Source organism: Monodon monoceros, unplaced genomic scaffold (assembly GCF_005190385.1).
Source record: "Monodon monoceros isolate NGI ecotype Baffin Bay Population unplaced genomic scaffold, NGI_Narwhal_1 Super_Scaffold_11, whole genome shotgun sequence".
In the NCBI taxonomy this organism is placed as follows: domain Eukaryota; kingdom Metazoa; phylum Chordata; class Mammalia; order Artiodactyla; family Monodontidae; genus Monodon; species Monodon monoceros.
This window is the reverse complement of record NW_021703767.1, coordinates 60,030,978-60,044,659: the sequence shown is the minus strand read 5'-3', so window position 1 is coordinate 60,044,659 and position 13,682 is coordinate 60,030,978. Positions and strand designations below refer to the sequence as shown.

The window sequence follows — 13,682 nt, the reverse complement described above, 5'->3', positions numbered from 1 at the left end:
CATATCCTGGTTCTACCACTCAGTTCTATGACTTTGAGTCACTTTTATTTTCTTTAGTTTCCTCACCTACAAAATGAGAATACTTTCAGTAGCAAATTTTTGTGAGAACTAAATGAGAAAATACATGTAAAAAAAACTTAGCACAATATTTAGAACAAGTATGTTTGGCAAATACTAGCTGTGGTTATCATTATTAAAATTTAAATGCTTGGCCTTCCCTGGCAGCGTAGTGGTTGAGAGTCCGCCTGCCGATGCAGGGGACACGGGTTCGTGCCCCGGTCTGGGAAGATCCCACATGCCGCGGAGCGGCTGGGCCCGTGAGCCATGGCCGCTGAGCCTGTGCGTCCGGAGCCTGTGCTCCGCAACGGGAGAGGCCACAGCAGTGAGAGGTCCGCGTACCGCAAAAAAAAAATAAAAGAATAAGCTTATTTTAGGTCTTGTTCCCTTCCTGAACAGTTTGGCCCTAAAGCTGTTTAGCGGAACAGAGGAAAGCAAGGCATCCACGCTAGAGGTAAGGGCAGGGGCGGAGGAGCTGCAGTAGCCCAAAGCAGGGTGTCAGCACCAGAGAAGAATGAGGAGGTTGTCCTCGTAGAAGGGCTGCCCTGTGTGGAGTATCAGAGCCCAAGCAGGGTGAGGAGAGCTTTTTCAGGATGAGAGCCCTAGTGTGGTGGTGGGATGGGCAGCAACCTGACTCTACGTGTCAGAAATCAAGTGTAGGGAAGGGGCGGCAGAGGAGATGAAGATGCGTTACATACAGGTCCACTGATCAAAGTAAATATATTAAGGATAATGGGAGCCTGGTTTCTCTCAGTCAGGGAAGGGAGTTACAAATACAAAAGGAAAGGGATTTCCCTGGCAGTCCAGTGGTTGAGACTCCGCACTCCCAATGCAGGGGGCATGGGTTCCATCCCGGTCAGGGAACTAAGATCCCACATGCCACATGGTGCAGCCAAAAAAAAATGAAGGGGAAAAGTAAAAATAACTCTGTGTTGTTGGACTAGAATTAGAGGTATTCATGTGAATTGGTGATTTACCATTCATAGATAGACAGATAAACGTAGATGTATAAGTGGGAATATACATGTGCGTATTATGTATATAGGTGTGTAATTTATATATATATTGTATATCCCCTTGTTCTGCCCAATTAGAGGGCTCAAACAGTGATACCCTATAGCAATGAACAAACTGGCTTCTAAATATCAGTCTCCCCCAAAAGAAAACAGGACTTCTTGGAGAAATGGCTGATTCCAGGACTGAGGCAGAGAAAACCTGTAACATCTTGTGCTAAAAAGCAAGAAAGTGCTCAAATAATGCTGAGAATGGTCAAAAGGACACCGGAGCCAGCTTGAGGGGGCTCCCACTGGCCAAATTTGGGACAATTTGAGCATCAAAATAAATAATGATAGCAATGGATTATAATTCATTGAATAAAATAAGAAGCTATGAGGTCATATTGATATAAGTAAATAAATGAATACATTTTATGAGGCATAGTATATTTACATAGTTTCAAAGTAGTTGACCACAAAACATTATTACAAAGGAACACAGACTAACTTTACAGTAAAATCTGGCAGGCACCACCTTATTCAAGTGATCAAAGTGAATATCACCAGTAATGGTAGAAATTAAATCATGCACCACTTGATAGGATGCAATGGAAAGAAGAGAGTATCACTTCTGTGTTATTTCTGTCAAAATTGTATAACTTAAACTTAATCATAAGAAAATATCAGACAAACACAATTGAGGGATATCCTACAAAATAACTCACCTATAATCTTTAGAAGCATCAAGGGCACAAAAGTTAAGGCAAGACTAAGGGACTAGTCCAGAATAAGGAAATTAAAGAGCATGACAGCTAAATGTAATACGTATTTCTGAACTGAGCCTATTTGCTATAAAGGATTTTATTGGGATAATTGAGGAAACCGAAGCGGGTTTGAGAACTGAGCAGTGATAATGATCAATGTTAATTTCTTGAATTTGATGGTCATGTTGTGGTTATGTAGGAGAATGTCTTTGTTAGAAATACATGTGATATTTTCTTTAAACACATATTAGGTTCATTTCCAACTGCCATCTTTCTGGGGGATGAAAAACTCCCTAGCTGAAATATGTTTGCTAATAAATATAACTTGAGATTTTTCTTTGAAATTAAACTGTAAAAATGTTAAAAAAAGAAAAAAAGAAATACATGATAAACTATCTGGGATCATGTCTGGAGTGATAAGTCTTCAGAGTGACAACTTATTCTCAAATAGTTCAGAGGGTAAAAGTTCTTTGTACTGTACCTGGCAGTGTTCTGTAGGGATGAGATTGTTTAAAAAGAAAACTGAAAGCGCATGTGAAAGAAACTTTACAAGATTAAAAAGTATCATCATAATGATTCAATCTCATGATCGTGTTTCTCTCCCCTCTCCCCTGCTCTCTTTCCTCTTTTCTCTTTCATTTCCTTCCTTCCTTCCTCCTTTCCTTCCTTTCTTCCTTCTTCTTCTCCTTCATTCCCTTCCATACTTTCCTTTTTTCCTTCCTTCCTTCCTTATTTCTTTTTCTTTCTCAGCATTATGCTTCTTATGTCACATACAGAGCCCGTATCAATTTTCCAGGTGGGTAGAAAAAGATTCTTCATACCAAGAAATGATGGATATTGTAGGTGGATAATAAAAATGATGGCAATTAAAGAAAATCCCCATTCTAAAAAAGATTGTAGTGATTATGTGTTTATTTGTATGCTACCAAATCTCTGTTCACTCTGGTTTTTATTAGTTGCTATTGTGCAGGTATTATTGACCAAACAACGATCATGGAATTATAGGGTATTTAGAAATAATAAGGATATTTGCTAAGGCTTATCCTACCTACCTCTTATAATGAAGAAATGAAAAATATGGGAGAAATTTCTCTGTAAACTATAAACTACAAAAAATTTTAGCAGTCATTTAAAGTTAGTCACCAATAAGTATTTAAGTATACAGAAATCTAGTATTAAATACTATTAAATATTCCTAACTTCAAGAAGAATTGCTTACATTCCCAACATTGATGATCAGTATGAGGCAGATTTTCTCCACATTATATTACAAGGCAAAGGTAGAAAAGTTTTTCACCTTTTCACCCTCTGTAAAGATCTGGATAGCATTTGGGATGAGTCGAGCGGTCTTCTCCTTGGTCATAAAGGTTATGTTCTTTAAAGCAATAGAAATCTAAACACAAAAAAAAGGATAAAAAATTGCAAAATGAATTTCTCAGAAACATACACAACACAAAATACCAAATATTACATCAATCTAGTCCAGAATATTCAGGTGAAAAACCTAAAGGAGTTAATAAGCACATGCCCGCATTCTCTGAGATAAAAACGGTGAACAGATATTCTTCCCTTCAGTAATTTCCTCCATCAGCTCCTATACCTAATATTAGGATAAAGTGTGAAAAGACACATGGGTATTTATGTTCCACATTAACACACACAAAGACACACAAATACACACAAAAAATTCAGACAGTCTGTCACATAAGACATGCTTTTGGCAGCCAAAAGGAGGTATGTTCAAGCTTTTTTCAACCTGAAATCTCTCTTCCCAACTATATTAAATATACACAAATGGAGCTCAATGTATTAAGAAAAATATATTACACACTTATACTACACATAAATATATTTAGATGTATACAAGTATAGATAAATACATGTAACTTACTTTGAAATCTAAAGTACATTGTTTTCAGAAGGACTGTATACATTTCTATCTATGCAACTATTTGTATCAGCAAATCAAATGAAAATACATCTTACTGTAGTTTCCCATCTGAAGATGTTGCTATAGAAACATAGCCAGTTTTCTGAAAGGTATAGTCGTCCCTGAAGCAAAATGTCCCTCTGAAGAGCACAAGCATAATCTACATTAAAAAATAATAATAATAAGGAACAGGTTAGTAACAAAAAAATGTGGCAACTTCATAAATCTTATACTACTTGAACACATGGAAAGTCATCACTTTGTTCATTAGTTCATTCATTCATTCATTCACTTATTCCTATACTTTGGGCACTATACACCAGATATTTTGCTAGTCACTAGGGTTACCAGAAATGGACCTTTCCCTCATGGAACACTGTCTAGAGGGGAAGGCATACAATAAACAAATAGAAAAATAAGTATAATGACCAAAGTGTGGAGAAAGCTGAGAGCATATAGCAAAGGGTATACAGGTATGGGGGAGTGGGCAGGGAGAGTATACATGGAAAAGTTCTCCATAAAAAGTAATCTATAAACTGAGATCTGAAGATCAATAAAGGGTCAGCAGGAACATGAGGGAACAGCATGTGCAAAGGCCCTGTGGTAGAAGGAAACAACATCTTTGAGCAACTATACAAAGATAGATCTCTTGCTAGAGAAGCTGGAGAAGCTAGCTCATGTAAGGCCTCACAGGCCATGGCATAGCGTGGATTTTATGAAAAGCCATCGATGAGTTTTAAGTGGGAGGACATGATCAGATGTATGTTATTAAAGACCACTTTATTCACACTGTGAGTATGGATTCAGATAAATCAGTTGGAAATCCAGGGGGGAATTGATGGTGGCTCAGACCAAAAGATGACAGTACTAGAGAAAGAAGTAGTTAGATTCAGAGATATTTAAGGGGTAGTACTGATGGGGAATTGGTAACTAATTAGATGTTGGATGAGGGTGAGGGAGGGAGCAAGGATGACTCTAAAAATTGTATACATTTTAAGTTTAGTTTCAAGTTTGATCCTCTCTACCTCAGCACTATAATCCAGCAAAATCAAGAGTGCTCTGGTAAATGCCACTGTCTACAAGCAAGTTAATACCATGCCTCTAAGATTAAGACCTGTCTCTGTGACTAAAGTAAATAGCATTGCTAAATTATTAATAATATAAGATATAAAGAGCTGCTGTGAAGAGATTTAGTTTAATTGATAAATTTTAAAACTATATAAAGTGATTAGCAATTTTAGGAAAAAGTTATTGAGGTTATGAACCTTAAAATATTTCAATTTGCTTGTGGTAAATTTCTAAGCAAACACTAAAAATAGAGCAAAGGAATGCAGTCTTTCACAGTGCTTCCTTCAGCAAAACATGGATGAGAGGATGAGGGATGAGAGGATATTTAACATATATGAAAGGCCACGTAAGTCAGGCAGTCAAGCTTTATTCTAAGGTCATTGGAATACTATCCATGAAGGGTTTTAATCTGATCAGATTTGCATCTTAGAAAAACCACTATAGCTACAGTACTGAATAGATTGAAGGCACATAAGAATAGGGGAGAGACAAGTTAGAAGGTTACTGTGGTGTACACTAAATCTTTATTTCCAGATAATATTTATATTACATATATACACATATATATGTATATATATATATATTTTTTTTTAGTTGTCTTGGCAACTCAACCTCAACATGCCCAAAATTAAAATACTTGCCTTCCTCCAACATGTTATGTCTTCCTTTGTACCACTTCTGTACCTTGTTAAAACTGTTCATATCACCCTGAATCATAGTGATTTGTTTATATGTGTTTGCTCTCCCACCACACTCCAAGTTCTTCAGAAACAGTATGGTGTGTGGCACATACTGAGTACTAATAAATATTTATTGAACTAGCCTATAAAGTATAATATTGTGGATTTGAAATGACAATGAGCTGTTTTTTAAAATAAAACTTTAAATTAAATTTAAGATTCTCTGTTTCAGAAGACAGTGATCCAATATGTGGTTAAATCGAAGAACTTAAAGCGATTTGTACAGAATGATACCAATTAGATATTTTAATTTGTATAGATATGTGTGTCATTGACATTATTTCCAGATTGTACAATTATAGGTGGTTTTAGATTTCTACTTTGTAAATACCTGTATTTTCCAAATTTTATACAATGAACACGTTTATTATAGCAGTGAGTGAGGAAAAACACAAAAAATGTAAATTTTTAAAAGCGAATATACATACTGAAAGATATCTACAAAATATTAAGCAAAATTACATATAGGTAGTAGGATCACCAATGATTTTCAATTTTTTCTTTATACATTTCTGTATGGCTTTAATGCTTTATAGTGAGCATATATCACTGTATTATCAGATTAATTTCTTTCAAGAAAGCAATGATGAGTATAAAATATTTTATAACGGTTTCCATGAAAAGTATTTGATTTCAAGTGACAAAACTGGCAAGACACATTTGCAACAACATGTGAAAAATATCTTTTTTTTTTTTTTTATGTATGTGGGCCTCTCACTGTTGTGGCCTCTCCCGTTGCGGAGCACAGGCTCCAGATGCGCAGGCTCAATGGCCATGACCGGGGCACGAACCCGTGTCCCCTGCATCGGCAGGTGGACTCTTAACCACTGCGCCACCAGGGAAGCCCTAAAAATATCTAATTTTTTTTAATATCTAACAAGCTATTACAAGAAAAAGACAAATAACTGCTAGAAAAATGGGCAAAGTTTATGAAAAGAAAAGTTCACAGAAAAATACAAATGATTTATAGATGTTCAACCTCCCTCATAATTAAAGAAATGCATATTTAAATACAATTTCTATCTACCAAATTTTGCTAAAGCAAAGTTCCTGAGGTGTGCCACAACAGATACTTACATACACTGTTGATGAGAATGAATATTGGTGTAGCCTTTTTGGAGGATAACTTGGCAACAGTATAAACCTTTTAAATGCTCATTACCTTTTAGTCACAATTCCACTTCAAGGAATTTAACCTACAATACATGTGGCACATACGTGCCAAAACAAATGAACATGAAGGTTCAATGTAGCATTAGTGGTAATAGCAAAAGACAGGAAGCAATCAAAATGTCCATCAGTAGGGGATTTATTAAACAAATTATGGTACAAAATTCATTCAATTGACTGCTAGGCAGCCATTAAAAGAATGAAGTGGGTCCATAAGTAGTGCTAATAGAGCTCTAAACAAGACTGAAAACAGTAAGCACAGTGTGCTCCCATTTAAGTTCTCTTGATATACATACAGAAAATTTCTGGAAATATACATAAGAAATTGCTAAAAGTGGTTATCACCCAGGAAGAAGGTCAGAGTGGTCTTGGGTGAAATGATCTTTCACTTTTTTACCATACACTCTATTATCGTGAGACTATATTACATTCCAATCTTTTTAAAAATTGTTTTGATTCATTTCTTTGATATTTAAAGAACTAAACTGAACTCTCTAGAAATTCAGTTACATTGAATTGAATATTAACCAACAGCACCAGAAATCTGAGAAATTCCCATGAATAAATGGTTTAAATGAAATATGTACTAAAACAAAAGCCAACTTCAGTATTTTGATGGTAAAGAATCTATATTATACTTATAGCAAAAATAAAGCACTTTTGTAAGTTCTGTGACTAAATTTTTCCTCTTAAGGCCTATTTCAAAAAAATTCTACCTGAAAGACTATATGAATAATGATAAAGCCCTAAAATATTTTATAAAATTGCTCTATTATCTGCTAAGGAGCACCTTTTTCTGAGGAACAGTAATATATACTGAACATCAAATTTAAACTTTCCCTACAAAACCATATGAAACAAGCACTAGAAGAAACTGACAAATCATTTCCTCTTAGGTCTATTTTTTAGCAGTATAATTGACCCTTGAATAACATGGGTTTGAACTGTGTGGCTGGACTTATATGCAGATTTTTTTAAATAGTAAATACTACAGTACTACAAGATCTGTGGTTGGTCGAATCTATGGATGCAGAACCACAGACACAGAGGGACAGCAGATATGAAGGGCTGACTATAAGTTATACGTGGATTTTTGACTCTGCAGAGTCAGTGCTCCTAACTCCTTCAATGGTCAAGGGTCGATTGTACTTAATACCGCAGAAATCACTCCTCCCTGAATTACAACTTAGTTTTACATTGTCTAATTACAGATGATAAGACGCTGCTTATCTCAAAAAATAGTTTCTATGTAACATAAAGGCTTAAATTTCCTACAAATATTGTTACTCATCATCTCTACTTTGATGTGGTAGTAAAAGGGTTTTTTGTAACTTCCTGGTTTTTTACCTGCTATCAGCTTCTCTGTATCAGGTAGATGTGTGAACTGTCTTTTATACTCCTCATTCCTGTCTTTATAAGCAGAACCTGAAATCTGCAAAAATAAAAAAATTAATTTTCTGTTTAATTATGATCATCATTAAATGAACTGAATTGTAGTATCTTAGAAAATAAAATTAAAATGGACTTTAAAATCATACACTTTTTATGCAATATTTTTGTTTGTCTTTATATGAAAAACCACATAAACATTTCAAAAAACACCAAAAGGAAGCAAAGGATGCTTCCAGGATGATGGAGTGAGGACTTTGGCAAATCCTCCCTGCAAGGTCAAATATACAGTTGCGGAAAAAAAAAAAAAAACAACTGTCAAAAGCAATCATCTCAAATGATTGGAAACTGACTAAAGGCATACAATAAATGGAGAAATATTTTCTCAGGAAAATCTACTGAACCTGCGTATGAGCATCAGAAGCCTGTGGCACTCTTTCCTGGGCCTGCTCGCATTACTCTTCCTCCCCCACAAGTTAAGTCAGTATACTACTTCTACAAAGGTGGAACAGGCCATGAAAACTAGCAGCGCAGGACTCAGCTGATTCAGAGTGGAAAGCAGAAAACCTATCCCAGGAGTGAAAGGAAAAATTCTGAAACTATCCAAGTGTGTGGAGGTTGAAGTCCCAGTTAGGACAACAAACAAGCAGACTGTCAGATCAGTAGGGAGTGTAACAGAGAGACCTTAGAAGAGAGACAGCCACAGATGAACTTGATAAACTCTCCATGTACTCCTAAATAAACAGGGACTACACGCATGTGTAACAGAGACTGGAGAAATCCCAAACTATCCACACATTCCAGGATGGAGATACAAGAAGTCTCAGTGGAACATTAAAACTGGGACAAACTTGAAAATGATCTGAATTTCGAATGCACTACCCAATCTATACACAGATCTGTCAGCAGAAGGGAAAAGCCTTACTGGCTCTCTGTCTTTGAGCACAATTTCTCACCAATGATTGGCTGATATAAGGGGTGACACCAGAAACCAGCCTTAAAAGTAAAACAACAACAATAATAATAAACTGAGCAAAGACATTTGCTTACACATACCACAGGACAAACATATTTCACAAATTTACTCTAGGCAAGTTACTAAACAGAAATTAGCAATGACAAGCTTTAGCGGTAGAAAGGATGCAATCAGAATCCACAGCTGCTACAATATGTTATCTATATTATCCAATTTTCTTTTTTTGTAATTAATTTTATTTATTTATTTATGACTGTGTTGGGTCTTCGTTGCTGCGCAGGCTTTCTCTAGTTGCGGTGAGCAGGGGCTACTCTTCATTGCGGTGTGCAAGCTTCTCATTGCAGTGGCTTCTCTTGGTGTGGAGCATGGGCTCTAGGCGCGTGGGCTTCAGTAGTTGTGGCTCGCGGGCCCTAGAGCGCAGGCTCAGTAGTTGTGGCACACAGGCTTAGTTGCTCTGCGGCATGTGGGATCTTCACAGACCAGGGGTTGAACCGTGTCCCCTGCATCGGCAGGCGATTCTTAACCACTGCACCACCAGGGAAGTCCCTATGTTGTCCAATTTTCAAAAAACTTATGAAATATGAAAAGAAATAGGAAAATGTGACTCATAATAAGAAAAGAGATAAGCAGGCAATAGAGTCTTTCATGGTTCCCAGATACTGCATCTAGCAAAGACATCAAAGCAGTTATTTAAAATATTTTCAAAGAACTAATGAGAAGAAAAAGAGGAAGAGGACTCAAATCAATAACATTAGAAATGAAAAAGGAGAAGTTACAACGGACACCGCAGAAATACAAAGCATCCTAAGAGACTACTACAAGCAACTCTATGCCAATAAAATGGACAACCTGGAAGAAATGGACAAATTCTTAGAAAGGTATAACCTTCCAAGACTGAACCAGGAAGAAACAGAATATATGAGCAGACCAATCACAAGTAATGAAATTGAAACTGTGATTAAAAATCTTCCAACAAATGAAAGCCCAGGACCAGATGGCTTCACAGGTGAATTATATCAAACATTTAGAGAAGAGCTAACACCCATCCTTCTCAAACTCTTCCAAAAAATTGCAGAGGAAGGAACACTCCCTAACTCATTCTATGAGGCCACAATCACCCTGATACCAAAACCAGACAAAGATACTACAAAAAAAGCAAATCACAGACCAATATCACTGATGAACAGAGATGCAAAAATCCTCAACAAAATACTAGCAAACAGAATCCAAGAACACATTAAAAGGATCACACATCATGATCAAGTGAGGTTTATCCCAGGTTTGCAAGGATTCTTCAATGTACGTGAATCAATCAATGTGATACACCATATTAACAAACTGAAGAATAAAAACCATATGATCATCTCAATAGATGCAGAAAAAGCTTTTGACAAAATTCAACACCCATTTATGATAAAAACTCTTCAGAAAGTGGGCATAGAGGGAACCTACCTCAACATAACGAAGGCCATATACGACAAACCCACAGCAAACATCATTCTCAATGGTGAAAAACTGAAAGCATTTCCTCTAAGATCAGGAACAAGACAAGGATGTCCACTCTCGCCACTATTATTCAACATAGTTTTGGAAGTCCTAGCCACGGCAATCAGAGTGGTTAAGACTCGGCACTCTCCCTGCCAGGGCCCTGGGTTCCATCCCTGGTCGGGGAACAAAGATCCCACAAGCCACGCAGTGTGTCAAATATATATATATTTGTGTGTGTGAAGTCTATATAAATATATATATATATATTTAAAGTATCCGTCCTCGAAGGTCCCAATTTCTTCTTTCTCTAAAATAATTTTCAAAATATAACAATCTTCTCATTCTAAGTAATTCCAACGCTTTTGGTGCATATTTATACATGTCAATGCAGTAAAATTCAATAAACTAGCATCTTGCAGTCCAAAACTCCTAATGGCTGGCAGCAGCTAGTCAAAAACGATCTGGAGAGTCTCACTGATTAGTATCTATGGCGCACTCCGTAACCTCATAAGCAGATTTTTAAAGCAGTTTTGATAGCAGACTGGAATAAGAGAAAGTGTAAAAGTTAAGAGTAAATTAACTTGGTACATCAGTCATAAAAGACTACATTGTACGGTAGTAAGCAGCAACTCCCAAATCTCAGTGCTTACAAGAACAATGGTTTATTTCCCATTTAAACACAAATGAACAGTTGTGGGTTGGCAAAAGGCTTAGCTCCACACTGTCCTAACAGAGGGACATACGCTAATAAAGGCTCCACCATCCAGGGACAGGAAGTTGGCAAAGAGTGTACTAACTCTAACGGCTGCCCCCTAGAAATGACACACATCATTTTGTTCACATTTCATTGACAAAAAAAATAGTCACATGGCTACACTTAATTCAGGCACATGGAGAAACAAATATCTATCATGGGCCCAGAAGGAAATGAAACAAAAATCCTGAGGAACAGAATGAATGATTATTTAAGATTACTGAATGGGCTAAATCAAGAATTACCGTATTACTAGAGAGGCAATGAATCTCTTCAGAGAGCCAATTTCTACCCATTCAATGAAGAAGAAAATAGTCATTTAGAGTTCCATGCCAACAAGGCACTCAACTTTGAAAATGGAAATATAATTCACATACCATAAAATTCACCCTTTTACAATATACAGTTCAGTGTGTTTTGGTATAGTCACAAAGCTGTGCCACTATCACCATTATCTAATTCCAAAAACTTTTATCATTCCCAAAAGAAACCCTATACCAATTAGCAGTCATTCCCCACTTGCCCCTCCACCCAGGCCCTATCAACCACTAATTTACTTTCTGTCTCTATAGATTTGCTTATTCTGGGAATTTCATATAAATGGAACCATGCGATATTGTGGTCTTTGTGTCTGTCTTCTATCACTTAGCATAATGTATTCAAGGTTCATCCATATTGTAGCATGAAACATTACAACATTTCAGCTTATGGATATTATTCCACTTTATGAATATATTATACCACATTTTATCTATGCATTCATCAGTTGATGGACATTAGTGTTGTTTCCATTTTTTAGCTATTATGAATACTGCCACTATGAACATGGATGTACAAATTTTTGTGTGAATGTTTCAGTTCTCTTGGGTACATACCCAAGAGTCGAATTGCTGGCTTACATGGTAACTCTATGTTTAACATTTTGAGGAACTGCCAAACTATTTTGCAAATTGGCTGCACCATTTCACATTCCCACAAGCAATGCACAAGGGTTCCTATTTCTCCACATACTCACCAACACCTAATGTCTGTCTTTTTCATTACAGTCATCCTAGAGGGTGTGAAACGGTATCCGATTGTAGTTTTGATTTATGTTTAGATAATGATGATTGATGTTGAACATCTTTTCCTGTGCTTATTCACAATTTGCATATCTTTGGAGAAATGTCTATTCACATTTTAATTGGGTTATTTGTGTTTTTATTATTCAGCTATGAGTTCTTTATATATTCCAGTATAAGTCCCTTATCAGATATTTGATCTGCAAATATATTCTCAAATTCTGTGAGTTGTCTTTTCATTTTCTTAATGGACTCCTTGAATCACAAAAGTTTATAACTTTGATGAAGTCTAACTTATCTATTTTTTTTTTTTTTGCCCCTTGAGCTTTGTATCATATCTAAGAAATTATTGCCTAATCCAAAGGTCATGAAGATTTACACCTATGTTTTCTTCTTAAAGTTTTACAATTTTAATTCTTACATTTAGGTCTATGATCCATTTTGAATTAATTTTGTATTCAGTATGAAATAGGGGGTCCAAATTCATTCCTTTGTATGTGGATATCTAATTGTCCCAGAACGATCTGTTGAAAAGACTATTTCCCTCAATGAATTGTTTTGGCACCCTTGTCAAAAATCAACTGACCATAAATGTGAGAGTTTATTTCTAGACTCTATTCTATTCTATTAATCTATGTGTCTAGCCTTATATCAGGGCCATGTTGTCTTGATTACTGTAGCTTTGTAGTAAGTTTTGAAATTAGGATGTTTATATTTTCCAACTTCACTCTTTTTCAAGATTGTCTTGGATATTCTTGGCCCTTGCATTTCCAATTGAACTTCGATTCAGCTTGTAAATTTCCACCCCCCACCCAAAAAAAAAAATCAGTTGGGATCTTGATAGGGATGGCACTGAATTTGTAGATCACTTTAGGGAGTACTGCCATCTCAACAATGTTAAATCTTCCAACCCATGAACAAAAAATATCCTTTCATTTATTTATAGAATTTAAAATTTCTTTCATGAGACTTCATAGTTTCAATGTTCCTGTCTTACACTTCTTTTGTTAAATTTATTCCTAAGTATTTTATTCTTTTGATGCTATTGTAAATGGAATTCTTTTTTAAATTTCATTTTCAAGTCGTTCACTGCAATGTATAGATTTTCAATTAATTTTGGTTTTAGAATCAGGGTAACACTAGCCTCAGTGAATGATTTAGGAAGTGTTCCTTTTTTTTTTTTTTTTTTTTTTTTTTTAGGGAAGGGATTTTGAAGGATTTGTGTTAATTCTCCTTTAAACAATGTGGTAGAATCTGCCAGTGAAGCCATCTGCTACTGAGCTTTACTCT

The 13,682-nt window shown here is 35.9% G+C and overlaps 1 protein-coding gene across 3 annotated transcripts in view; it reads right to left on the bottom strand.

The window, feature by feature from the left end:
* Positions 1-13,682, bottom strand: part of GRAMD1C (GRAM domain containing 1C) — an 83,859-nt gene that overhangs the window by 54,405 nt on the left and 15,772 nt on the right. For 2 of the 3 annotated variants that reach the window (XM_029215431.1, XM_029215430.1), the window contains exons 1-2: positions 3,803-3,828; positions 3,114-3,209 (exon numbers count right to left, since the gene is read on the bottom strand). In XM_029215431.1, the coding sequence (XP_029071264.1) occupies positions 3,114-3,179 (66 nt within the window). In that variant the 5' untranslated portion in view covers positions 3,180-3,209; positions 3,803-3,828. Of the gene's footprint in view, positions 1-3,113; positions 3,210-3,802; positions 3,907-8,071; positions 8,157-13,682 lie in introns of those variants that run through there. The other variant, XM_029215429.1, reaches the window with a different exon arrangement.